Consider the following 26,481-nt stretch of genomic DNA (forward strand, 5'->3'; position numbering starts at 1 on the left):
TGTATGAAAATAAAAACATGGTTGCCTTCATCCAGAAACAGCGCCACTCTTCCCCTTGGGCTGTGTGTGGTATTGCAGCTCAGTGAATGTGACTCAGCTGCAATACCGATTACAACCTTTGGACAGGGGTGGCGCTGTTTCTGAAAGAAATCAGCCCTTTTTTCTAATCATGGAGAACCCCTTTAATTATTTGACATTCAGTTGGTCTTTCCCAAGTGAACGTTGACAATGTAATCCAATGAATCCAGTGGATTTGTGGCGCTGTTTCTGCCAGGAGGCGGCCATGTTTTCCTAATCTCAAAAAACCCTTTAAATGAAAATGTAATTGACATCTACATAAAATGTTGAATATCTCCACAAATACTTTGCTTTACTTCTTTGGTTCTGATTTTTCCTAATTTCTATATGTATTTTATTCTCCGTTTAGACAGAAAGCTGAATTCAGCAGTGCATTGTGGGAGCTCAGGTGTCTGGTCACATGACCGGCACAACTTTTACTTTGACTGTGAATGGAGAAGATGACAAAACTCAGAATGAAAACAAGTGGAGTAAATTTGCAAAGTCGCCCAACGTCTTATGTAGATTTTCACTGTGAAAAGTTGGTAAAAGGTGGAATTTTTATCTGCTGTACGATAGACCTAGATCAGGTCATTTACATATTGTATAGATACCCCAGCATGCTTTGCAACCTAAACCCCTCTAATCTAAAATACTATGTGCCCAATTTAAAGGGGTTGTCCAGGTTTAGAAAAACTTGGCTGATTTATTTTTTAGAAACAGCGCCACACCTGTCCATGGGTTGTATATGGTATTGCATCTCTATTAAAGTGAAAGGGGCTGAGCTGCAATACCATACACGACCAGTTGGGGTGCTGTTTATGGGAGAATACAGCCATCTAGTTCTAGTCCTGTACAATCCATCATTATACTGCCAACATGCCCGACCTCACAGCCCACCCCTGGTCTACAGGTCCAGGACCTTCTAGTCCCAGGCTGTGAACTACTCCTCTATAGACTGACTGAAGTCCATACTGAGTATATACTTACCAGGCTGAGTATAGACTGTCCCCACATCCAACTTAAAGGAGCCAACCAGGGTCCCGCTGCGCAGCAGGTTCTTAGAATGGATGACCTACGGGAAGAGTAAAGAATAATCATCTATCTACAATATTCTCCAGCGTAAAAATAGTGTCTGGGACTCAGTCGTCGTCTTATAGGAGCCCCAAATATTTGTGACACATTAGTAACAACGACCCCGAGTGCCAAGTGGCCTAATATTTCATACTTAGAGGGGTTGGCAAAAATAAAAAATAAAAAGGCCCCACTTCTGGTGCGGCTTTACCCCCTTCCATTCTAAGACAGGATGATCCCCGGATTGCTCGCCATGTCTTGGTGGGGTGGACATACGGTAGATGAAGCAGAGGTGTAAAGAGGACCCCCTACTTATGGGGGCAAGATGCCTTTTGGCCTCCTCACGCACTGGCCTAAGTGTGACTGCTACCTCTAAACCCCTTATAGCTCCGCCCCTGAGGAGTACGATCACATGGCTCATAGGGTAGGAGATAGGACCAACCTGAGCTGGTGCCCCCACTCCACGGACTCCAAACCCGCCATGATATAGACAACATTGGGTATACGTTATGTAACAGATCCCACCATAAGACTGTGCCTTTGGTGTCTCGGCCCGGTGTCTTCCATTTATGGCCAGAGCAGTACACGGTCGTATTAGGACATTTTATATATTTTACTTCCGTCTTGACCATTTTTGGCCGACCATCCTACTTAAAATGACACCGGAATGATCATTTCTTACGAACAACTACTTTCTACCAAATACGTGATGCCTTGTTGGATTTTTTTGGCCGTCTTTGAGACTTAACGTGTACGGCATCAAGGTCCAATTATGGCCGATCATTCGTCACTCTTCGCAAATGCATTTTATTGTATCCCACATCTCTCGACTACCCCCTACCATGTGCCATTCTATATACTGGTGTCTTCTTATGCCCCCTCAAGCACCAGGACCCGAGTGCGACTGCTACCTCTGCACCCCCTATAGCTACGCCCGAGTCTATGGTGGGCTACACAACATCAGATTGCTGGCAGACCCCCAATATCTCATGGTCTACACCATCATATCATGAGGAACCTCCACCCATTGGAGACAGCGGCTTATCTACATTATGGGTGGGGACCCGGAGCTGTAGGGGGCCGAGGAACGAGAAGCGGTAAGACAGTATATAGAGGGGTCTGCGGGCTGAATATAGATGCTTTTGTCTTTATCTTGGGTCTGAATTTTGGGGTCTGATAGTGAATTGTGGTCTGTATTTTTTAGGGGTAAGGTCTGAAGTCTGAATTAACTTTGGGGTCTGAATTTATTTAGGGGTGTGGGTTAATTTTGGGGTCTGGTCTGGGGTCTAATTCCTCACCTGACCCATTAACAGTGTGTGTGGTACCATTGTTTGTGGAACTACGACTCCCAGCATTTGTCGGGTCAGTTTTACAAGAGTTGTGACACCAGTTCTGTGGAACTACAACTCTCATTGTAGTCTGATGGAGATAATTTGCTGGGAGTTGCACTTTCACAGTTTGAGTTTTTTTTTACCGTGACCCGGCTGGCAGGTGTGCCCTCACCCCAACTTTCACATGAAGCTGGTAAGAGCTCGGGGAAAGGGAGCCCCTGCTTTACCTGTACCCACGTCCTCGGGCACCATTATTTAGTACTTGGGGGCATAGGGCTGAGCTGTGGGTACAGTACTGGGGGCACCAGCACAGTTTGGGGGTAGCAGCAGGATGGGGGGGTTCGTCCCATATTTATTTCCTCTGTGTGTTGACGGTGTGGCGTACATGTTTACGGTGGGGTGAGGGGCACGATCAAACAGTAACATTTCCTGCGGTTCATCGCCCCCCGTAGATTATAATCCTGGATCCCCCTGATGCCCAGGAGATCACTGCCGGCCACACACAGAGGACAATCCCTCGTCTTCACTATAAACATATACACTGGTGACGCTGCATTTCTAGATCAGTGATGAGGGGGAGACAAGCGGCTCTCCTCCATCAATGACCCTATAGACGGAGAGCAGCGGCGCCTCCGTCCTCCAGGTCCAGCGTTTATTACAGGGAATGTTCCTCTAATGTCTGGGAATAAAATGAATGTTTCCTGGTAGAGAAAGCCTCGTAACCTGGAGCCGGACGTTGTGATGGCGCCGTGAGCGCCGCACGTCGCATCATTTATGTCGCTAAACAACAGAGAAGAACGTTTTACTTACCGACAGTTTGATTATTTTGTCGAACATCACGTCCGGAGGCACATGGAAGTCAAACACAAAGTACTGGGGGCAGAAAGGGAAATACTGGGTGAGTGGACGGGTCACAGCCCCAACAAGATCAGCACAATCCCCTCCTGAAATACTCTGTGCTGCCGAGGACCATAATCCTTCCACTATGTAACGCTCAGGCTGTCACCTCCCACAAGATCAGCACACTCCTCCTGACATACTCTGTGCTGCTGGGGAACTTGCTCCTTCCACTATGTAACTCTCAGTATGTGACCTCCCAGAAGATCAGCGAACTCCTCTCCTAAAATACTCTGTGCTGCTGAGGACCCTGCTGCTTCCAATATGTAACTCTCAGGCTGCGACCTCCCACAAGATCAGCACACTCCTCTCCTGACATACTCTGTGCTGCTGATAATATTGCTCCTTCCACTATGTAACTCTCAGTCAGTGACCTCTACAAGATCAGCACATTCTTCTCCTGAAATACTCTGTGCAGCTGGGGTCCCTGCTCCTTCCACTATATAACTCTCGGTCAGTGACTTCTCCTATGATCAGAACCCTCCTCGCCTGACATACTCTGTGCTGCTGATAATATTGCTCCTTCCACTATATAACTCTCAGTCAGTGAGCTCTCCTATGACCAGAACCCTCCTCGCCTGACATACTCTGTGCTGCTGATAATATTGCTCCTTCCACTATGTAACTCACTATGTAACTCTCCTATGATCAGCACACACTCCTCTCCTGATATACTCTGTGCTGCTGTGGGTTCCTGCTCCTTATTACTCACCTCATTATAGTACGGACAGTTGGTTGACTCTTTCATTGATGTATATTTTTTCTCTTCTCCAACTTCTACGCAGACGACGGGATCCATGTTTAGCCCCACGAGCTGCCGCGCCTCGACCACCGTGATACTGACCTGTGGGGTGACAAACAACATGGAGGAAAGCGTCAGCGCCGTCACCTCCCTCCGTAGACGTCCTCTGCCGTTATACGGTATTTACCGCCAGATTTTAGGTCATTTTTATCATTTTCTCAGCTCCGGCCTCGATCATGTGATAAATAAAGACCCCCCGCCGGACCGGCCGCGCTGCTCGCACTTACTTGGTAATCCATTGGCCTCCCGGCGCTCGGCTCCATCTTAATATCAGGCTTGGACCTTAATGGAACAAATCATCGGTTATTATCAGCCATGAACAGAACAACACAAGTGCAATATATATTGCGGGGTCTGCTGAACTGCTTAGATACCGCGGTGCTTAGATACCATGCTGCTTAGATACAGTACACATTGAGAATAATAATAAATAGACCAACAAACTGAGTGTCAACAGAAAAGACCCCGGACCTCAGACTCCCTAAAAGTAAGAGGAGTCCGAATTCAAAGGAGTCCCGTGGAAGTGTCATGTGACCTTTCTCAGTCAATCAGCAGGGCCGAGAGGGGTCACATGACAAAATAATCCACACTTCTGTGTCTAAAGTCACCCCCCCATGAGTTTTATATCAGACTTGTTTATAACATCCTCATGAAATCTTCTGTGTAAAGTTTATTAACTCATTATTAACTTGAGTTTTTGAATGTGATCAGTGGGATCAATCGCTACGATCTCCACAGATCTTGAGAACGAGAAGCCCCCTTATTGGTCATGTATTCCCAGAATGGGCACATATAGGACCACCTCACCACCAGGAACGTGGATGGGGCTGTGGGATCATTGGGGGACTCACTGCTCGGACTCACAACACTAACCATTTTACAGCATATCCAACACACCAGGATGGGGGCACAACTATCGGAGACATAAGGAAAGCCCACCGGACCAATATATCCAGGGATACAGTGAAAATGGCGGGTGGTATTACCTTTTATTGGAGACATTGGTCGTGACCGCTGTGACAGAGGCCAGAGATATGGTGTCGGGGTCCAGTCCTCCCCCCAGCCGTATCGCTTTCCGGTCCAGATCTTCTGTCTCCAGGACTGCAGGTTCATCTATACGGACATATGTGAGGGTTAAAGTCGGAGATATAAAGACACGCGCCCTACATATAAATATATTTAAAATTCCACTTTTGACATACAAGCTACATAAGAAGTTGAGTAAATTCTGTTGGTTGCCCTTGGAAACAGACTACAGTTTAGCTCCACCCCGCTGTCAGACACATGACCTTAGATCTAATTGTGTAGCGGTTATGTGAGCTCCCACAATTCCCTGCTCTCTGGTAACAGGAAATCCACAGAATGATAAATGTCGCTTTAGACAAAAATCAGTGATTCAAAACCGGACAAATAAATTGAAGACTTTGATCGTTTTCTGAGTTTTCCTTTAAGGATCCTAAAATTGGTGTCTTAAAGGGGTTCTCCGGGATTTTGCTTTTTTGATTTACTCTTATATTTGAAAAAATTAAGAGAACTTTTACCATAACGTTTGCTAAAAAATCTCCTCCCATTGACTTGAGCGCCACTGCATGTAAACATTGTCCGCACGCGCCCCCCCTCCATCGCAGTCTGTGCAATGTACTGGACAGCCAATCATTGCGCAGAGAGGCTTTTTACTGCGGCTGATGCTTTTTCTTCCGACACGGCTGCAGCGGAGAAAGCCTCCCGTATATTGCACAGACTATGTTGTGCGGGGGGGGGGGGGGGGGCATGTACGGACTTGATCGCCACATGTAGGGTGAAGGGATGGATTTTTTTTTTTACCAAACATTATATTAGTTGGCACCACAATGTTTGATGACGGTGCCTCTAATTGCAAAAAGAGGGTTAAGGGGGGTGGGGTCCAGGGTTGTGCAGTTTTTTTGCCCACCCAGCCCATTCTGGGTCCAGCTGTGGCCGATCCCGGCCCAAGAAAGCGGTTTTTAGTGTTGGGTAAAGGATTTCTCTTACGTTAGTTCAATGGAGAGGTCTGGAAAAGACTGCCAAAGTGATCCCAGTTTGAGAAGCCATCTTATTCGCCAAAAATAAGGGGGCTAAATAAAAAAAAGAAACCTACATCCCGGGGAATCCTTTTCAATTGAATGTCCACCTTTGAAGAACATTTTTTTTTTCTATCTAAATAGGTCCGACATTCGGTACTAATTAATTTCTTAATATAACTATATAGTGATCAGTGCTCCGGTTTTCGGATACAGAGCTCCAAATCCTCTGCATATATAGAGTTAGAATATAATATTCTGCTGCCTGCAGCCACCACTAGAGGGAGCTGAGGAGATTACTGCATACTGGTTATACAGTGCAGTCAATCATAACACAGAATACAGTGAGCTACTGAGATCCTCCTAGTGGTTAATGTAGGAAGCAGAATCTTATTATATAACTCTTTGGGAGGAGCTGTATATATCTGTATGTAGTGAGCTCCCTCTAGTGGTAGCTGCAGGTAGCAGAATGTTTTCATGTAACTCTGTGGGAGCTGTATATTCTGCATGTAGTGATCTCCCCCTAGTGGTAGCTGCAGGTAGCAGAATGTTTTCATGTAACTCTGTGGGCGCTGTATATATCTGTATGTAGTGAGCTCCCCCTAGTGGTGGCTGCAAGCAGCAGAATGTTTTCATGTAACTCTGTGGAAGCTGTATATATCTGTATGTAGTGAGCTCCCCCTAGTGTGGGCTGCAGGCAGCATAATGCTATCATGTAACTCTATGGGAGCTGTATATATATATGTATGTAAAGAGCTCCCCTAGTGGTGACTGGAGGCAGCAGAATGTTATCATGTACCTCTATGGGAGATGTATATATTTGTATGTAGTGAGCTCCCCCTAGTGGTGGCTGCAGGCAGCAGTATGTTATCATGTAACTCTATGGGAGCTGTATATCTCTGTATGTAGTGAGCTCCCCCTAGTGGTGGCTGCAGGCAGCAGAATGTTATCATGTAACTCTATGGGAGCTGTATATACGTGTATGTAGTGAGCTCCCTCTAGTGGTGACTGCAGACAGCAGAATGTTATTATGTAACTCTATGGGAGCTGTATATATGCGTATGTAGTGAGCTCCCTCTAGTGGTGACTGCAGACAGCAGAATATCATGTAACTATGGGAGCTGTATATATCTGTATGTACTGAGCTCCCTCTAGTGGTGACTGCAGACAGCAGAATGTTATCATGTAACTCTATGGGAGCTGTATATATGTGTATGTAGTGAGCTCCCTCTAGTGGTGACTGCAGGCAGCAGAATGTTATCATGTAACTATGGGAGCTGTATATATGTGTATGTAGTGAGCTCCCTCTAGTGGTGGCTGCAGGCAGCAGAATGTTATCATGTAACTCTATGGGAGCTGTATATATGTGTATGTAGTGAACTCCCTCCTAGTGGTGGCTGCAGGCAGCAGAATGTTATCATGTAACTCTACGGGAGGTGTATATATCTGTATGTAGTGAGCTCCCCCTAGTGGTGGCTGCAGACAGCAGAATGTTATCATGTAACTCTATGGGAGCTGTATATATGTGTATGTAGTGAGCTCCCTCTAGTGGTGACTGCAGGCAGCAGAATGTTTTTCCTGTTACTCACTATGCAGGGGATTTGGATCCCTGTATAAGAAAAATGGAGCTCAGTTCCTATAAACAGATTATATCGAAATGAATCAGAGCAGAATGTGTGACCTACAAGAAAAACGACCCAATGATAAAAGGTGGAGATTCACTTTAATCTTTTTGTTCAGCATTATTATGTGGATACTGAATGGCAGGGTTAGGCCTCATTCATACGGCAGGTTTTCCCGGCCAGGTGCCGGCCGTTCATAAATCGGCCGGCACCCGGCTGCATTAGGAATAATAGACCCCTAAAGGGGCTATTCACACGACCGATTTTTTGACGGCCGGAAAAACCGGCCGTCAAAAAATAGGACATGCTCTATCTTCGCCCGGGTACCCGGCCGCCCGGCTCCCATAGAAGTCTATGGGGCCGGGTAATACACGGCCATCACCGGGATGTGTCCCGAGTGATGGCCGGGTTTTCCGGAGCTTGCGCTCTATCTCCTCCTCCTCACAGCGCAGAGTGCATGTGAGGAGGAGGAGTTGATGCCATTCTGACGAATGGCATCGCTGTACACTGTGTTGCAGGGCCGGGGTGTACAGCAGGTGGAGGGAGCGCTGCGCTGGCTCCCTTCCCCTGCTTGTTAAAAGCACCCTGGCTCGGCGACACCTTCGATGGCGCCGCTAGTAGCAGCAGCTGGTGCTGCTGCGGCTGCTACTACTGCAGCGACGCCACTATAGCAGAGCAGGGAGGTATCTCCCCGCTCTGCTATGTGCTAGCCGCACTTTAGCTCCTTGAAGGAGCGGAATCCCCGTGTTTTCGGGGATTCCGCTCCTGGACAGAGCGCTTGATGTCTCTGTCCATATCTGGGCAGTGACATCAGGGGAATCTCCTGAAGCGGAATCCCCGAACACATGGGGATTCCCCTTCAGGAGTTGCCGCTGATGTCACTGTCCGGATCTGCCCGGCCCGGCACGGATGCAAAACTTAATGCAAACCGGCCGGGCAAAATAGCCGATTTTACCGGCCGGCACTCGGGCTCGGGAACGACCCGGTCGTGTGAATCCCGCCTTATGTGTTCTCTGTATGCCACTATCACCACATTATGGCAATTCCACACGGTCACTGTATGGTAATATCATGTGGGCACTGTAAGGGAATACCACGTGGGCACTGTATGGTAATATCATGTGGGCATTGTATGGTAATATCATGTGGGCACAGTATGGTAATATCACATGGGCACTGTATGGTAATATCACGTGGGCACTGTATGGTAATATCACGTGGGCACTGTATGGTAATATCACGTGGGCACTGTATGGTAATATCACATGGGCACTGTATGGTAATATCACATGGGCACTGTATGGTAATATCACGTGGGCACAGTATGTAATATCACGTGGGCACTGTATGGTAATATCATGTGGACACAGTATGGGAATATCACGTGGGCACAGTATGGTAATATCACGTGGCACATTATGGTAATATCACGAGAGTACTGTATGGTAATATCATGTGGGCACTGTATGGTAAAATCACGTGGGCACTGTATGGTAATATCACGTAGGCACAGTATGGTAATTCCACGTGGGCACTGTATGGTAATATCACGTGGGCACTGTATGGTAATATCACTTGGGCACTGTATGGTAATATCACATGGGCACTGTATGGTAATATCACGTGGGCACTGTATGGTAATATCACATGGGCACTGTATGGTAATAGCACCTGGGCATTGTATGGTAATATCACGTGGGCACTGTATGGTAATATCACGTGGGCACTGTATGGTAATATCACGTGGGCACTGTATGGTAATATCACGTGGGCACTGTATGGTAATATCACGTGGGCACTGTATGGTAATATCACTTAAGCACTGTATGGTAATATCACGTGGGCATTGTATGGTAATATCACGTGGGCATTGTATGGTAATATCACGTGGGTATAGTATGGTAATATCACGTGGGCACTGTATGGTAATATCACGTGGGCACTGTATGGTAATATCACATGGGCACTGTATGGTAATATCACGTAGGCACAGTATGGTAAATCCACGTGGGCACTGTATGGTAATATCACGTGGACACTGTATGGTAATATCACATGTGCACAGTATGGTAATATCACGTGGGCACTGTATGGTAATATCACATGGGCACTGTATGGTAATATCACGTGGGCACTGTATGGTAATATCACATGGGTACTGTATGGTAATAGCACGTGGGCATTGTATGGTAATATCACGTGGGCACTGTATGGTAATATCACGTGGGCACTGTATGGTAATATCACGTGGGCACTGTATGGTTAATATCACATGGGCACTGTATGGTAATATCACATGGGCACTGTATGGTAATATCACTTGGGCACTGTATGGTAATATCACATGGGCACTGTATGGTAAAATCACGTGAGCACTGTATGGTAATATCACTTGGGCACGGTCTGGTAATATCACATGGGCACTGTATGGTAATATCACTTGGGCACTGTACGGTAATATCACATGGGCACTGTATGGTAAAATCACGTGGGCACTGTATGGTAATATCACTTGGGCACTGTATGGTAATATCACTTGGGCACGGTCTGGTAATATCACATGGGCACTGTATGGTAATATCACGTGGGCACTGTATGGTAATATCACGTGGGCACTGTATGGTAATATCACTTGGGCACTGTACGGTAATATCACATGGGCACTGTATGGTAATATCACTTGGGCACTGTATGGTAATATCACATGGGCACTGCATGATAATATCACGTGGGCACTATGGTAATATCACTTGGGCACTGTATGGTAATATCACTTGGGCACTGTATGGTAATATCACGTGGGCACTATGGTAATATCACTTGGGCACTGTATGGTAATATCACTTGGGCACTGTATGGTAATATCACATGGGCACTGTATGGTAATATCACGTGGGCACTGTATGGTAATATCACGTGGGCACTGCATGATAATATCACGTGGGCACTGTATTGTAATATCACTTGGGCACTGTATGGTAATATCACGTGGGCACTGTATGGTAATATCACGTGGGCACTGCATGATAATATCACGTGGGCACTGTATGGTAATATCACTTGGGCACTGTATGGTAATATCACGTGGGCACTGTATGGTAATATCACGTGGGCACTGTATGGTTAATATCACATGGGCACTGTATGGTAATATCACATGGGCACTGTATGGTAATATCACTTGGGCACTGTATGGTAATATCACATGGGCACTGTATGGTAAAATCACGTGAGCACTGTATGGTAATATCACTTGGGCACGGTCTGGTAATATCACATGGGCACTGTATGGTAATATCACTTGGGCACTGTACGGTAATATCACATGGGCACTGTATGGTAAAATCACGTGGGCACTGTATGGTAATATCACTTGGGCACTGTATGGTAATATCACATGGGCACTGTATGGTAAAAGCACGTGGGCACTGTATGGTAATATCACTTGGGCACGGTCTGGTAATATCACATGGGCACTGTATGGTAATATCACGTGGGCACTGTATGGTAATATCACGTGGGCACTGTATGGTAATATCACTTGGGCACTGTACGGTAATATCACATGGGCACTGTATGGTAATATCACTTGGGCACTGTATGGTAATATCACATGGGCACTGTATGGTAATATCACTTGGGCACTGTATGGTAATATCACTTGGGCACTGTATGGTAATATCACATGGGCACTGTATGGTAATATCACGTGGGCACTGTATGGTAATATCACGTGGGCACTGCATGATAATATCACGTGGGCACTGTATTGTAATATCACTTGGGCACTGTATGGTAATATCACGTGGGCACTGTATGGTAATATCACTTGGGCACTGTATGGTAATATCACGTGGGCACTATGGTAATATCACGTGGGCACTGTATGGTAATATCACGTGGGCACTGTATGGTAATATCACTTGGGCACTGTATGGTAATATCACGTGGGCACTGTATGGTAATATCACTTGGGCACTATGGTAATATCACATGGGCACTGTATGGTAATATCACGTGGGCACTATGGTAATATCACTTGGGCACTGTATGGTAATATCACATGGGCACTGTATGGTAATATCACGTGGGCACTGTATGGTAATATCACGTGGGCACTATGGTAATATCACGTGGGCACTGTATGGTAATATCACTTGGGCACTGTATGGTAATATCACGTGGGCACTGTATGGTAAGACTGATGGCAGGACTGTGTTTGCATTGCAGTATACGGCACAGTTATGAGGTCACTGTATATTGTATATGTGCTTGCATTATTTAGTCCATGCATGGCACTGTTATTTGGGCTGTATTGTGCTTCACATGACGCTGGAGAACAAGGAGCAACTCAATAAATTTCTCCTGTCCAACTGGTTTGTTTTCCCCCGGATATAAGTGGTGCAGGAGGTGTCTGACCGCCGCTTATCCAGCTCCATGGAGAAAACACCCTCAACAAATACAGACCCCCGAAAAAAAATACAAAGCAGACTCCATAAACTAATTCAGAACCCAGACAAGACTCTCTAAATAAAAGCAGACTCGGGACCAGACCCCCTAAATAAAGACCCTCCCAGACCCGCTAAATACAGACATTCCCAGACCACCTAAATACAGACCCCAGAGCAGACCCCTAAATACAGAATCCAGAGCAGACCCCCTAAATACAGAACCCAGAGCAGACCCCCAAATACAGAACCCAGAGCAGACCCCCTAAATAAAGACCCTCCCAGACCCGCTAAATACAGACATTCCCAGACCACCTAAATACAGACCCCAGAGCAGACCCCAAAATACAGAACCCAGAGCAGACCCCCTAAATACAGAACCCAGAGCAGACCCCTAAATACAGAACCCAGAGCAGACCCCTAAATACAGAATCCAGAGCAGACCCCCTAAATACAGAACCCAGAGCAGACCCCCTAAATACAGAACCCAGAGCAGACCCCCTAAATACAGAACCCAGAGCAGACCCCCTAAATACAGAACCCAGAGCAGACCCCCTAAATACAGAACCCAGAGCAGACCCCCAAATACAGAACCCAGAGCAGACCCCCTAAATACAGAACCCAGAGCAGACCCCTAAATACAGAACCCAGAGCAGACCCCCTAAATACAGAACCCAGAGCAGACCCCCAAATACAGAACCCAGAGCAGACCCCTAAATACAGAACCCAGAGCAGACCCCTAAATACAGAACCCAGAGCAGACCCCCAAATACAGAACCCAGAGCAGACCCCCTAAATACAGAACCCAGAGCAGACCCCCAAATACAGAACCCAGAGCAGACCCCCTAAATAAAGACCCTCCCAGACCCGCTAAATACAGACATTCCCAGACCACCTAAATACAGACCCCAGAGCAGACCCCTAAATACAGAATCCAGAGCAGACCCCCTAAATACAGAACCCAGAGCAGACCCCCTAAATACAGAACCCAGAGCAGACCCCCAAATACAGAACCCAGAGCAGACCCCCTAAATAAAGACCCTCCCAGACCCGCTAAATACAGACATTCCCAGACCACCTAAATACAGACCCCAGAGCAGACCCCCAAATACAGAACCCAGAGCAGACCCCCTAAATACAGAACCCAGAGTAGACCCCTAAATACAGAACCCAGAGCAGACCCCCAAATACAGAACCCAGAGCAGACCCCCTAAATACAGAACCCAGAGCAGACCCTCTAAATACAGAACCCAGAGCAGACCCCTAAATACAGAACCCAGAGCAGACCCCCAAATACAGAACCCAGAGCAGACCCCTAAATACAGAACCCAGAGCAGACCCCTAAATACAGAACCCAGAGCAGACCCCCTAAATACAGACTCCAGATCCCCAAACTAATACAGACCCCAGAGCAGACCCCCTAAATAAATATAGTCTCCTCCTAGAAATGTTTGAATAAATTGACAACTGGGTGTTATCAGTTGGGGGCGTGTCCCTGCAGTCTCACTCTGTCAGCACTGATTGGACAGGGTCAGTCTGTTAGGGACACACCCCCAGCTGGTAACACCCAGTTGTCAATTTATTCAAACATTTCTAGTAGGAACAACAGAGGAACGACACAACGCAGAGATCTAAGAAAATATGTTGCAGAATTGTTATTTCATGGGGAAAACAATGATTTCCTAAAACAGACGTCAGGAGGGGAGACCGGTGATCATCAGGATCACATCGCAAAGACTCCCTAATGTACAACAGCACAAGGTAGCATGTAATGGAGGAACCAAAGCAGTAAATCACGTGTGGGGGTAAAAACCCTTAAAGGGGCCGTCTGCTGTCAGCAAATGAATGTTAGTTTTTTTTAATTAAAAGTTCTAGAATTTTCCAATATCCATCCTATAATAATTTCTCACAGTTTTCAAGATCTCTGCTTGTTGTTATTCAGTAGGCACATTCATTATTTACTTCCAGTGGCTTAGTTACATGGTCATGTGATGGACACAGGTGCACAGCTCGTTATATTGTCATGTGATAGACACAGATGCACGGCTTGTTACATGGTCATACGATGGACACACAGGTGCACGGCTGGTTACATGGTCATGTGATGGACACACAGGTGCACGGCTCGTTACATGGTCATGTGGTGGACACATAGGTGCACGGCTCGTTACATGGTCATGTGGTGGACACACAGGTGCACGGCTCGTTACATGGTCATGTGGTGGACACACAGGTGCACGGCTCGTTACATGGTCATGTGGTGGACACACAGGTGCACGGCTCGTTACATGGTCATACGATGGACACACAGGTGCACGGCTGGTTACATGGTCATGTGATGGACACACAGGTGCACGGCTCGTTACAGTTACAGTATGTGTATCAGAGCTGTGTCTCCTAATGATTCCAGCACCTGTGTGCACATCACATGACCAAGGACAGAACTTTAGCCACTGCAAATAAACAATGAATGTTCCCACATAATGACAGCAAGCAGAGATCTTGAAAATCTTGAGGAATTAATAAAAAAAATATAGTGGAAAATTTTTAAAAACTTTAATTATACAAAAAATAACATTAATTTGCTGAAAGTGGACGATCCCTTGTAGGCAAGTGCCTGTAAAAATAACCCCAACAACATATAGGAATATAAAAAACAGGTCCCTCAATAAATGCCCATAATCTTTTTCAAACCGGGATGGCGTCCGAACCCAGACAAGACCCCTTAAACATATGCAGACACCAAACCAGACCCCACAAATAAATACAGACCCCTGACCAGGCATGCAGACAGAGGCGTAGCTAGCAGGGGGGGCGGTGGCGTGTACCTGTCTCACGTGTATCTGCAGCCTCAGGATGCAGATACAGTTGAATCCAATGCTGGAGCAGGGAGCCACACACTGCATAGAGGGGAGTAGCAGAGGAATCTCCTCCACTTGTAGAGCATTATACTGTATGGGGGAAGGTGCGGGGGCAATATACTCTGGGGGGGGGGGGGGGCATTATAATGTCTGTGTGGGCATTATACCGGCTTTGTGGGCATTAGATGAGGGCAGCTATGAGGGCATTATACTGTGTGGGGCACTATAGGGGCATTATCCTGTGTGGGGGCAGTTATAAATGCATTATACAGTGTGGGGCAGCTATGGGGGAATTATACAGTGTGGGGCAGCTATAGGGTAATTATCCTGTGTGGGGCAGCTATAGGGTAATTATACTGTGTGGGGCAGCTATAGGGGAATTATCCTGTGCCGGGCAGCTATAGGGGACTTTTACGGTGTGGGGCAGCTATAGGGGAATTGTACTGTGTGGGGCAGCTATGGGGGAATTATCCCATGTGGGGGCAGCTATAGGACAATTATCCTGTGTGGGGCAGCCATTGGTGGAATTATTATGTGCGGGCAGATATAGGGGAATTATCCAGTGTGGGGGCAGCTATATGGGAATTATCCACTGTGGGGCAGCTATGGGGGAATAATCCAGTGTGGGGCAGCTATATAGCAATTATCCAGTGTGGGGCAGCTATGGGGGAATAATCCAGCGTGGGGGCAGCTATATGGGAATTATACAGTGTGGGGCAGCTATAGAGGAATTATACTGTGTGGGGCAGCTATAGGTGAATTAACCTGTGTGGGGCAGCTATAGGGGAATTATCCTGTGTGGGGGCAGCTATGGGGGAATTATCCTGTGTGGGGGCAGCTATAGGGTAATTATACTGTGTGGGGCAGCTATAGGTGAATTAACCTGTGCGGGGCAGCTATAGGGGAATTATCCAGTGTGGGGCAGCTATGAGGGAATTATCCTGTGTGGGGGCAGCTATGGGGGAATAATCCAGTGTGGGGCAGCTATATGGGAATTATACAGTGTTGGGCAGCTATATGGCAATTATCCAGTGTGGGGCAGCTATGGGGGAATAATCCAGCATGGGGGCAGCTATATGGGAATTATACAGTGTGGGGGCAGCTATATGGGAATTATCCAGGGTGGGGGCAGCTATGAGGGAATTATCCAGTGTGGGGGCAGCTATAGAGGAATTATACTGTGTAGGGCAGCTATAGGTGAATTAACCTGTGCGGGGCAGCTATAGGGGAATTATCCTGTGTGGGGGCAGCTATGGGGGAATTATCCTGTGTGGGGGCAGCTATAGGGAAATTATACTGTGTGGGGCAGCTATAGGTGAATTAACCTGTGCGGGGCAGCTATAGGGGAATTAACCTGTGCAGGGCAGCTATAGGGGAATTATCCTGTGTGGGGGCAGCTATGGGGGAATTATCCTGTGTGGGGGCAGCTATATGGGAATTATACAGTGTGGGGCCGCTATATGGGAATTATCCAGTGTGGGGCAGCTATGAGGGAATTATCCAGTGTGGGGGCAGCTATAGAGGAATTATACTGTGTGGGGCAGCTATAGGTGAATTAACCTGTGCGGGGCAGCTATAGGGGAATTATCCTGTGTGGGGGCAGCTATAGGGTAATAATACTGTGTGGGACAGCTATAGGGGAATTATCCTGTGTGGGGCAGCTATAGGGTAATAATACTGTGTGGGGCAGCTATATGGGAATTATCCAGTGTGGGGCAGCTATGAGGGAATTATCCAGTGTGGGGGCAGCTATAGAGGAATTATACTGTGTGGGGCAGCTATAGGTGAATTAACCTGTGCGGGGCAGCTATAGGGGAATTATCCTGTGTGGGGGCAGCTATAGGGTAATAATACTGTGTGGGGGCAGCTATGGGGGAATTATCCTGTGTGGGGGCAGCTATAGGGTAATAATACTGTGTGGGGCAGCTATAGGGGAATTATCCTGTGTGGGGCAGCTACAGGGGAATTATCCTGTGTGGGGTAGCTATAGGTGAATTAACCTGTGCGGGGCAGCTATAGGGGAATTAACCTGTGCAGGGCAGCTATAGGGGAATTATCCTGTGTGGGGGCAGCTATGGGGGAATTATCCTGTGTGGGGGCAGCTATATGGGAATTATACAGTGTGGGGCCGCTATATGGGAATTATCCAGTGTGGGGCAGCTATGAGGGAATTATCCAGTGTGGGGGCAGCTATAGAGGAATTATACTGTGTGGGACAGCTATAGGTGAATTAACCTGTGCGGGGCAGCTATAGGGGAATTATCCTGTGTGGGGGCAGCTATGGGGGAATTATCCTGTGTGGGGGCAGCTATAGGGTAATAATACTGTGTGGGGCAGCTATAGGGGAATTATCCTGTGTGGGGCAGCTATAGGGGAATTATCCTGTGTGGGGCAGCTATAGGGGAATTATCCTGTGTGGGGCAGCTATAGGTGAATTAACCTGTGCGGGGCAGCTATATGGCAATTATCCAGTGTGGGGCAGCTATGGGGGAATAATCCAGCGTGGGGGCAGCTATATGGGAATTATACAGTGTGGGGGCAGCTATATGGGAATTATCCAGTGTGGGGCAGCTATATGGGAATTATCCAGCGTGGGGGCAGCTATATGGGAATTATCCAGTGTGGGGCAGCTATGAGGGAATTATCCAGTGTGGGGGCAGCTATAGAGGAATTATACTGTGTGGGGCAGCTATGGGGGAACTAACCTGTGCGGGGCAGCTATAGGGGAATTATCCTGTGTGGGGGCAGCTATGGGGGAATTATCCTGTGTGGGGGCAGCTATAGGGTAATTATACTGTGTGGGGCAGCTATAGGGGAATTATCCTGTGTGGGGCAGCTATAGGTGAATTAACCTGTGCGGGCAGCTATAGGGGAATTATCCTGTGTGGGGGCAGCTATGGGGGAATTATCCTGTGTGGGGGCAGCTATAGGGTAATCATACTGCGTGGGGAAGCTATAGGTGAATTAACCTGTGCGGGGCAGCTATAGGGGAATTAACCTGTGCAGGGCAGCTATAGGGGAATTATCCTGTGTGGGGGCAGCTATGGGGGAATTATCCTGTGTGGGGGCAGCTATATGGGAATTATACAGTGTGGGGCAGCTATATGGGAATTATACAGTGTGGGGCAGCTATATGGGAATTATCCAGCATGGGGGCAGCTATATGGGAATTATCCAGTGTGGGGGCAGTTATGGGGTCATTGTACTGTGTTGGGAGGTACTATTAGAGCATTATACAGTATGATGGGCACTATGGGGTCATTATACTTCATGTTGGGCACTATGGGAACATTATACAGTGTGGGGGCCACTATGGGGGCATTATACTGTGCGGAGAGGCACTATACTGTGAATGGAATTATGTATAGAGCACAGCTCGCTATGCCACGCTGTTTATGTAACATTCATTCACTTCTATTGAAGTTTACAGAAACAGGGTATCACAGCAAACCACGCTGTTTACATAAGCCTGACCCCCCCCCCCCCACCCCGGATGCGCCTCTGCATCTAAACATGCATTAGAGGGCCCACTGGGTTGGGGCCCACATAGATGTGTTCCCCGCCCTGTGCTAAACCCCTAACTACGCCTCTGAATGCAGAGAGGTGAGTATATGTTATAGAGGACGCAGGGCACATGGGAGATTGGCCGGTAGGCCTCCACTTTTCTTCTCATTCACCCACATGTACCGGGAGCGATGGCAAGAATAAATTTATCTAAACACTTCTATAGACTTCAAGCCAGGCACCTATAGACAGGCCGTTACAAGACATCTCATATTCATATGTGCTATAAGATTGTTATATATGGAGGTCGTCGGGGACAGCCGGCACTCTTAATTGGAGACAATCAGACCGTCTCTCTGTCGGTTGGGGGTAAATATGGAGGAGTCCCATTTTCTGGAACCTACAAAGGGCAATGAGGCCACTTAGAATTGGGAAGCAGTAAGTCGCGGCCATGTTGCACCATATCGCCATAAGAAAGTTGCCATAGATCCAGAGGAGAAGTAGAAATTGTGCCGAGATGTTTCAGCTCAAGACCCACATTAAATAATCATTGGGGTTGAGCAGCGGACCTGGTGATGGAGTCACGTTACCTTGCTTCCTGCCGTCATCCTTAGGAGGTCGAGTCTTCCCGAGTTTCATGGCGGAGAAAACACCTTTACCGACTCTGTGGAGAGAGAGAGCGGGAATCTGTTAATATCTGTAGCAAGAGGTTTTCCACCACAGTTGGAGCAGTAGGTATCAGACACGGTCTTGCCAAGGCTGTCCCATTCAACAGGGAAATGCAATCCCCCCCCCCCCCCACTATGTATATCAATCAAAATCACGACATTCCCCCACAGAAGAGTTTGATACAGTAACGATGGGTAGTGAGTAGGTAATGAATAGCACTGGTTCCCTCAGCTTTGGGGTCATAGAAAGACCCTAGAGCTCGTAGAAAAGCAGCTAATTGGATGGACATCATTTCACTAGTGAGTGCTGGGACTTCCTGCTGGGAGAGATGGAAAGGAAGAGCAGCTTCATACAGGCAGAGACCACACACTGTAACACTGATAATATTGCATCGAGTTTTCAAGGTAGAGATTTATTACTTTGCCAGTATCAGTGCAACGTTTCGGTCATATCCTTGACCTTCCTCAGGCACTGTGGTATGATGGTTCCTGCGAAATGTCGCTAGTGTAGACGCGGCTGGCCGCAATGAGAGGCGCCGAGGATAATTCACAATGAAACCGTTGACGTCCCAAACATATAGGAAATGGCCATAATTGTTTAATAGCCCCTCCCTCACACGAGCCCACCCACTGTGACTAACTTAAAGGAGAACTGTAATTTTGCTGTTGCTATGATATTTGGAAATTGACAGATGCTCCTTAGCAACGTGTTACAAATGTTTGTTTTTTGTTATAATTGCAAAAATAATCCAGATATATTAGTTGGTAGAATTTTAATCAACCAGAAGGTCAGGGCAAATATAATATGTGTGATATACACAGGGGCACGGGCTTAATAGCTCAGCAACTAATTACCAGTGTCCCGAAAATCAATATTTGCTGCATCTCATAAATCCGTTCATTAACATTCGCTTTCTGTGACTCAGTAGAAGCGGAATGTATTCTATGAAACCAAAAGAGTTAAAGCCCAAAATTGGAGCTCGCCTCTAAGCGGACGCTCGGTTTTTTGCGTGTTCCAGTTCCGTGTTGGTTTTATTTTTCCCTTCATTTCTTGATCTACGGTTGCGCGAATCATGCGCGACACACGGAAGTGCTTCCGTGTGCTGTGGCGTGATTTTCACGCACCTATGGACTTCAATGTGTGCGTGATGCGCGAAAAACGCCCAAGTATAGGACATGTCGTGAGTTTTACGCAGCGGACATACGCTGCGTGAAAATCACGGAATGTCTGACCGGCCCCATTGACTAACAACGGTCCGTGCGACACGCGTTATTTTCACGCGCGTATCACGGACGTTAAACACGTTTGTGTGAATAAGGCCTAAGTACAAATGTTGGAGAAGAGACAACACTTACCAAATGTGACTTATCTGCTAGATCTGTCCCTGTCATCTATAAGTGTTATTATTATCTGCTAGATCTGCCCGGTCACCTGTAAGTGATATTATTATCTGCTAGATCTGTCCCGGTCACCTGTAAGTGATATTATTATCTGCTAGATCTGTCCCGGTCACCTGTAAGTGTTATTATTATCTGCTAGATCTGTCCCGGTCATCTCTAAGTGTTATTATTATCTGCTAGATCTGCCCGGTCACCTGTAAGTGTTATTATGATCTGCTAGATCTGCCACGGTCACCTATAAGTGTTATTATTATCTGCTAGATCTTCCCTGGTCACCTGTAAGTGTTATTAATATCTGCTAGATCTCCCCCAGTCACCTGTAAGTGTTATTATTATCTGCTAGATCTGCCCCGGTCACCTGTAAGTGTTATTATTATCTGCTAGATCTGCCCTGGTCACCTGTAAGTGTTATTAATATCTGCTAGATCTCCCCCAGTCACCTGTAAGTGTTATTATTATCTGCTAGATCTGCCCCGGTCACCTGTAAGTGTTATTATTATCTGCTAGATCTGCCCCGGTCACCTGTAAGTGTTATTATTATCTGCTTGATCTGTCCCGGTCACCTGTAAGTGTTATTAATATCTGCTAGATCTCCCCCAGTCACCTGTAAGTGTTATTATTATCTGCTAGATCTGACCTGGTCACCTGTAAGTGTTATTAATATCTGCTAGATCTCCCCCAGTCACATGTAAGAGTTATTATTATCTGCTAGATCTGCCCCGGTAACCTGTAAGTGTTATTATTATCTGCTAGATCTGCCCAGGTCACCTGTGTTATTATTATCTGCTAGATCTGTCCCGGTCACCTGTAAGTGTTAATATCTGCTAGATCTGCCCTGGTCACCTGTAAGTGTTATTATTATCTGCTAGATCTGCCCCAGTCACCTGTAGGTGTTATTATTATCTGCTAGATCTCCCCCAACACCTGTAAGTGTTATTATTATCTGCTAGATCTGCCCCGTTCACCTGTAAGTGTTATTATTATCTGCTAGATCTCCCCCAGTCACCTGTAAGTGATATTATTATCTGCTAGATCTGTCCCGGTCACCTGTAAGTGTTATTATTATCTGCTAGATCTGTCCCGGTCATCTCTAAGTGTTATTATTATCTGCTAGATCTGCCCGGTCACCTGTAAGTGTTATTATGATCTGCTAGATCTGCCACGGTCACCTGTAAGTGTTATTATTATCTGCTAGATCTTCCCTGGTCACCTGTAAGTGTTATTAATATCTGCTAGATCTCCCCCAGTCACCTGTAAGTGTTATTATTATCTGCTAGATCTGCCCCGGTCACCTGTAAGTGTTATTATTATCTGCTAGATCTGCCCTGGTCACCTGTAAGTGTTATTAATATCTGCTAGATCTCCCCCAGTCACCTGTAAGTGTTATTATTATCTGCTAGATCTGCCCCGGTCACCTGTAAGTGTTATTATTATCTGCTAGATCTGCCCCGGTCACCTGTAAGTGTTATTATTACCTGCTTGATCTGTCCCGGTCACCTGTAAGTGTTATTAATATCTGCTAGATCTCCCCCAGTCACCTGTAAGTGTTATTATTATCTGCTAGATCTGACCTGGTCACCTGTAAGTGTTATTAATATCTGCTAGATCTCCCCCAGTCACATGTAAGAGTTATTATTATCTGCTAGATCTGCCCCGGTAACCTGTAAGTGTTATTATTATCTGCTAGATCTGCCCAGGTCACCTGTGTTATTATTATCTGCTAGATCTGTCCCGGTCACCTGTAAGTGTTAATATCTGCTAGATCTGCCCTGGTCACCTGTAAGTGTTATTATTATCTGCTAGATCTGCCCCAGTTACCTGTAGGTGTTATTATTATCTGCTAGATCTCCCCCAACACCTGTAAGTGTTATTATTATCTGCTAGATCTGCCCCGTTCACCTGTAAGTGTTATTATTATCTGCTAGATCTCCCCCAGTCACCTGTAAGTCTTAGTATTATCTGCTAGATCTCCCCCAGTCACCTGTAAGTGTTTGTATTATCTGTTAGATCTCCCCCAGTCACCTGTAAGTGTTATTATCTGCTAGATCTGCCCCAGTCACCTGTAAGTGTTATTATTATCTGTTAGATCTCCCCCAGTCACCTGTAAGTATTATTATTATCTGCTAGATCTCCCCCAGTCACCTGTAAGGGTATGTTCACATGCTAGACTAAAAACGTCTGAAAAGACGGAGCTGTTTTCAAGGGAAAAAAGCTCCTGATTTTCAGACGTTTTTTTGAGCAACTCGCGTTTTTTGCAGCGTTTTCACTGCGTTTTTTTACGGACGTTTTTGGAGCTATTTTCAATAGAGTCTATAAAAAACGGCTCTAAAAACGTCCCAAGAAGTGTCCTGCCCTTCTTTTGACGAGCCGTCATTTTACGCACCGTCTTTCGACAGCGATGCGTAAAATCACACCTCGTAGGAACAGAACATCACAAAACCCATTCACAGCAATGGGCAGATGTTTGTAGGCGTATTAGGGGCGTTTTTTCAGGTGTAATTTGAGGCGTAAAATGCCCGAATTACGTCTGAAAACACTGCTTTGAACATACCCTAAGTGTTATTATTATCTGCTACTTCTCCCCCAGTCATCTGTAAGTGTTATTATTATCTACTAGATCTGCCCCAGTCACCTGTAAGTGTTAATATTATCTGCTAGATCTGCCCCGGTCACCTGTAAGTGTTATTATTATCTGATAGATCTGCCCCGGTCACCTGTAAGTGTTATTATTATCTGCTAGATCTGCCCCGGTCACCTGTAAGTGTTATTATTATCTGCTAGATCTGCCCCGGTTACCCGTAAGTGTTATTATTATCTGCTAGATCTACCCCAGTCATCTGTAAGCATTATTATTATCTGTTAGATCTGCCCCGGTCCCCTGTAAGTGTTATTAATATCTGCTAGATCTGTCCTGGTCACCTGTAAGTGTTATTGTTATCTGCTAGATCTGCCCCGGTCACCTGTAAGTGCTATTATTATCTGCTAGATCTGCCCAGTCACCTGTAAGTGTTATTATTATCTGCTAGATCTGGCCTGGTCACCTATAAGTGCTATTACTATCTGCTATATCTACCCTGATCCTCTGTAAGTGCTATTATTATCTGCTAGATCTGCTCCGGTCAACTGTAAGTGCGATTACTATCTGCTATATCTATCCTGTCCCCTGTAAGTGCTGTAATTATATGTTAAATCTGTCCAGTCACCCATAAGTGTTATTATTTGATAGATCTGCCCGTTACCTGTAAGTGTTATTATAATCTGCTTGATCTGCCCGTTACCTGTAAGTGTTATTATTATCTGCTAGATCTGCCCGTTACCTGTAAGTGTTATTATTATCTGCTAGATCTGCCCAGGTCACCTGTGTTATTATTATCTGCTAGATCTGTCCCGGTCACCTGTAAGTGTTAATATCTGCTAGATCTGCCCTGGTCACCTGTAAGTGTTATTATTATCTGCTAGATCTGCCCCAGTTACCTGTAGGTGTTATTATTATCTGCTAGATCTCCCCCAACACCTGTAAGTGTTATTATTATCTGCTAGATCTGCCCCGTTCACCTGTAAGTGTTATTATTATCTGCTAGATCTCCCCCAGTCACCTGTAAGTCTTAGTATTATCTGCTAGATCTCCCCCAGTCACCTGTAAGTGTTTGTATTATCTGTTAGATCTCCCCCAGTCACCTGTAAGTGTTATTATTATCTGCTAGATCTGCCCCAGTCACCTGTAAGTGTTATTATTATCTGTTAGATCTCCCCCAGTCACCTGTAAGTATTATTATTATCTGCTAGATCTCCCCCAGTCACCTGTAAGGGTATGTTCACATGCTAGACTAAAAACGTCTGAAAAGACGGAGCTGTTTTCAAGGGAAAAAAGCTCCTGATTTTCAGACGTTTTTTTGAGCAACTCGCGTTTTTTGCAGCGTTTTCACTGCGTTTTTTTACGGACGTTTTTGGAGCTATTTTCAATAGAGTCTATAAAAAACGGCTCTAAAAACGTCCCAAGAAGTGTCCTGCCCTTCTTTTGACGAGCCGTCATTTTACGCACCGTCTTTCGACAGCGATGCGTAAAATCACACCTCGTGGGAACAGAACATCACAAAACCCATTCACAGCAATGGGCAGATGTTTGTAGGCGTATTAGGGGCGTTTTTTCAGGTGTAATTTGAGGCGTAAAATGCCCGAATTACGTCTGAAAACACTGCTTTGAACATACCCTAAGTGTTATTATTATCTGCTACTTCTCCCCCAGTCACCTGTAAGTGTTATTATTATCTACTAGATCTGCCCCAGTCACCTGTAAGTGTTAATATTATCTGCTAGATCTGCCCCGGTCACCTGTAAGTGTTATTATTATCTGATAGATCTGCCCCGGTCACCTGTAAGTGTTATTATTATCTGCTAGATCTGCCCCGGTCACCTGTAAGTGTTATTATTATCTGCTAGATCTGCCCCGGTTACCCGTAAGTGTTATTATTATCTGCTAGATCTACCCCAGTCATCTGTAAGCATTATTATTATCTGCTAGATCTGCCCCGGTCCCCTGTAAGTGTTATTAATATCTGCTAGATCTGTCCTGGTCACCTGTAAGTGTTATTGTTATCTGCTAGATCTGCCCCGGTCACCTGTAAGTGCTATTATTATCTGCTAGATCTGCCCAGTCACCTGTAAGTGTTATTATTATCTGCTAGATCTGGCCTGGTCACCTATAAGTGCTATTACTATCTGCTATATCTACCCTGATCCTCTGTAAGTGCTATTATTATCTGCTAGATCTGCTCCGGTCAACTGTAAGTGCGATTACTATCTGCTATATCTATCCTGTCCCCTGTAAGTGCTGTAATTATATGTTAAATCTGTCCAGTCACCCATAAGTGTTATTATTTGATAGATCTGCCCGTTACCTGTAAGTGTTATTATAATCTGCTTGATCTGCCCGTTACCTGTAAGTGTTATTATTATCTGCTAGATCTGCCCGTTACCTGTAAGTGTTATTATTATCTGCTAGATCTGCCCAGGTCACCTGTGTTATTATTATCTGCTAGATCTGTCCCGGTCACCTGTAAGTGTTAATATCTGCTAGATCTGCCCTGGTCACCTGTAAGTGTTATTATTATCTGCTAGATCTGCCCCAGTTACCTGTAGGTGTTATTATTATCTGCTAGATCTCCCCCAACACCTGTAAGTGTTATTATTATCTGCTAGATCTGCCCCGTTCACCTGTAAGTGTTATTATTATCTGCTAGATCTCCCCCAGTCACCTGTAAGTCTTAGTATTATCTGCTAGATCTCCCCCAGTCACCTGTAAGTGTTTGTATTATCTGTTAGATCTCCCCCAGTCACCTGTAAGTGTTATTATTATCTGCTAGATCTGCCCCAGTCACCTGTAAGTGTTATTATTATCTGTTAGATCTCCCCCAGTCACCTGTAAGTATTATTATTATCTGCTAGATCTCCCCCAGTCACCTGTAAGGGTATGTTCACATGCTAGACTAAAAACGTCTGAAAAGACGGAGCTGTTTTCAAGGGAAAAAAGCTCCTGATTTTCAGACGTTTTTTTGAGCAACTCGCGTTTTTTGCAGCGTTTTCACTGCGTTTTTTTACGGACGTTTTTGGAGCTATTTTCAATAGAGTCTATAAAAAACGGCTCTAAAAACGTCCCAAGAAGTGTCCTGCCCTTCTTTTGACGAGCCGTCATTTTACGCACCGTCTTTCGACAGCGATGCGTAAAATCACACCTCGTGGGAACAGAACATCACAAAACCCATTCACAGCAATGGGCA

The 26,481-nt window shown here is 45.9% G+C and overlaps 1 protein-coding gene across 10 annotated transcripts in view; it reads right to left on the reverse strand.

Annotated features, from left to right (window-relative positions):
- Positions 1–19,296, reverse strand: part of OTOF (otoferlin) — an 81,982-nt gene extending 62,686 nt beyond the window's left edge. For all 10 annotated transcript variants that reach the window (XM_075860809.1, XM_075860806.1, XM_075860803.1 and 7 more), the window contains exons 1-6: positions 19,226–19,296; positions 5,148–5,274; positions 4,389–4,443; positions 4,072–4,203; positions 3,273–3,335; positions 1,048–1,132 (exon numbers count right to left, since the gene is read on the reverse strand). In XM_075860809.1, the coding sequence (XP_075716924.1) occupies positions 1,048–1,132; positions 3,273–3,335; positions 4,072–4,203; positions 4,389–4,443; positions 5,148–5,274; positions 19,226–19,274 (511 nt within the window). In that variant the 5' untranslated portion in view covers positions 19,275–19,296. The remainder of the gene's footprint in view (positions 1–1,047; positions 1,133–3,272; positions 3,336–4,071; positions 4,204–4,388; positions 4,444–5,147; positions 5,275–19,225) is intronic.
- Positions 19,297–26,481: the final 7,185 nt, after the last annotated feature.

The sequence above is a fragment of the Rhinoderma darwinii genome, chromosome 4, assembly GCF_050947455.1.
Source record: "Rhinoderma darwinii isolate aRhiDar2 chromosome 4, aRhiDar2.hap1, whole genome shotgun sequence".
Classification (NCBI taxonomy): Eukaryota; Metazoa; Chordata; class Amphibia; order Anura; family Rhinodermatidae; genus Rhinoderma; species Rhinoderma darwinii.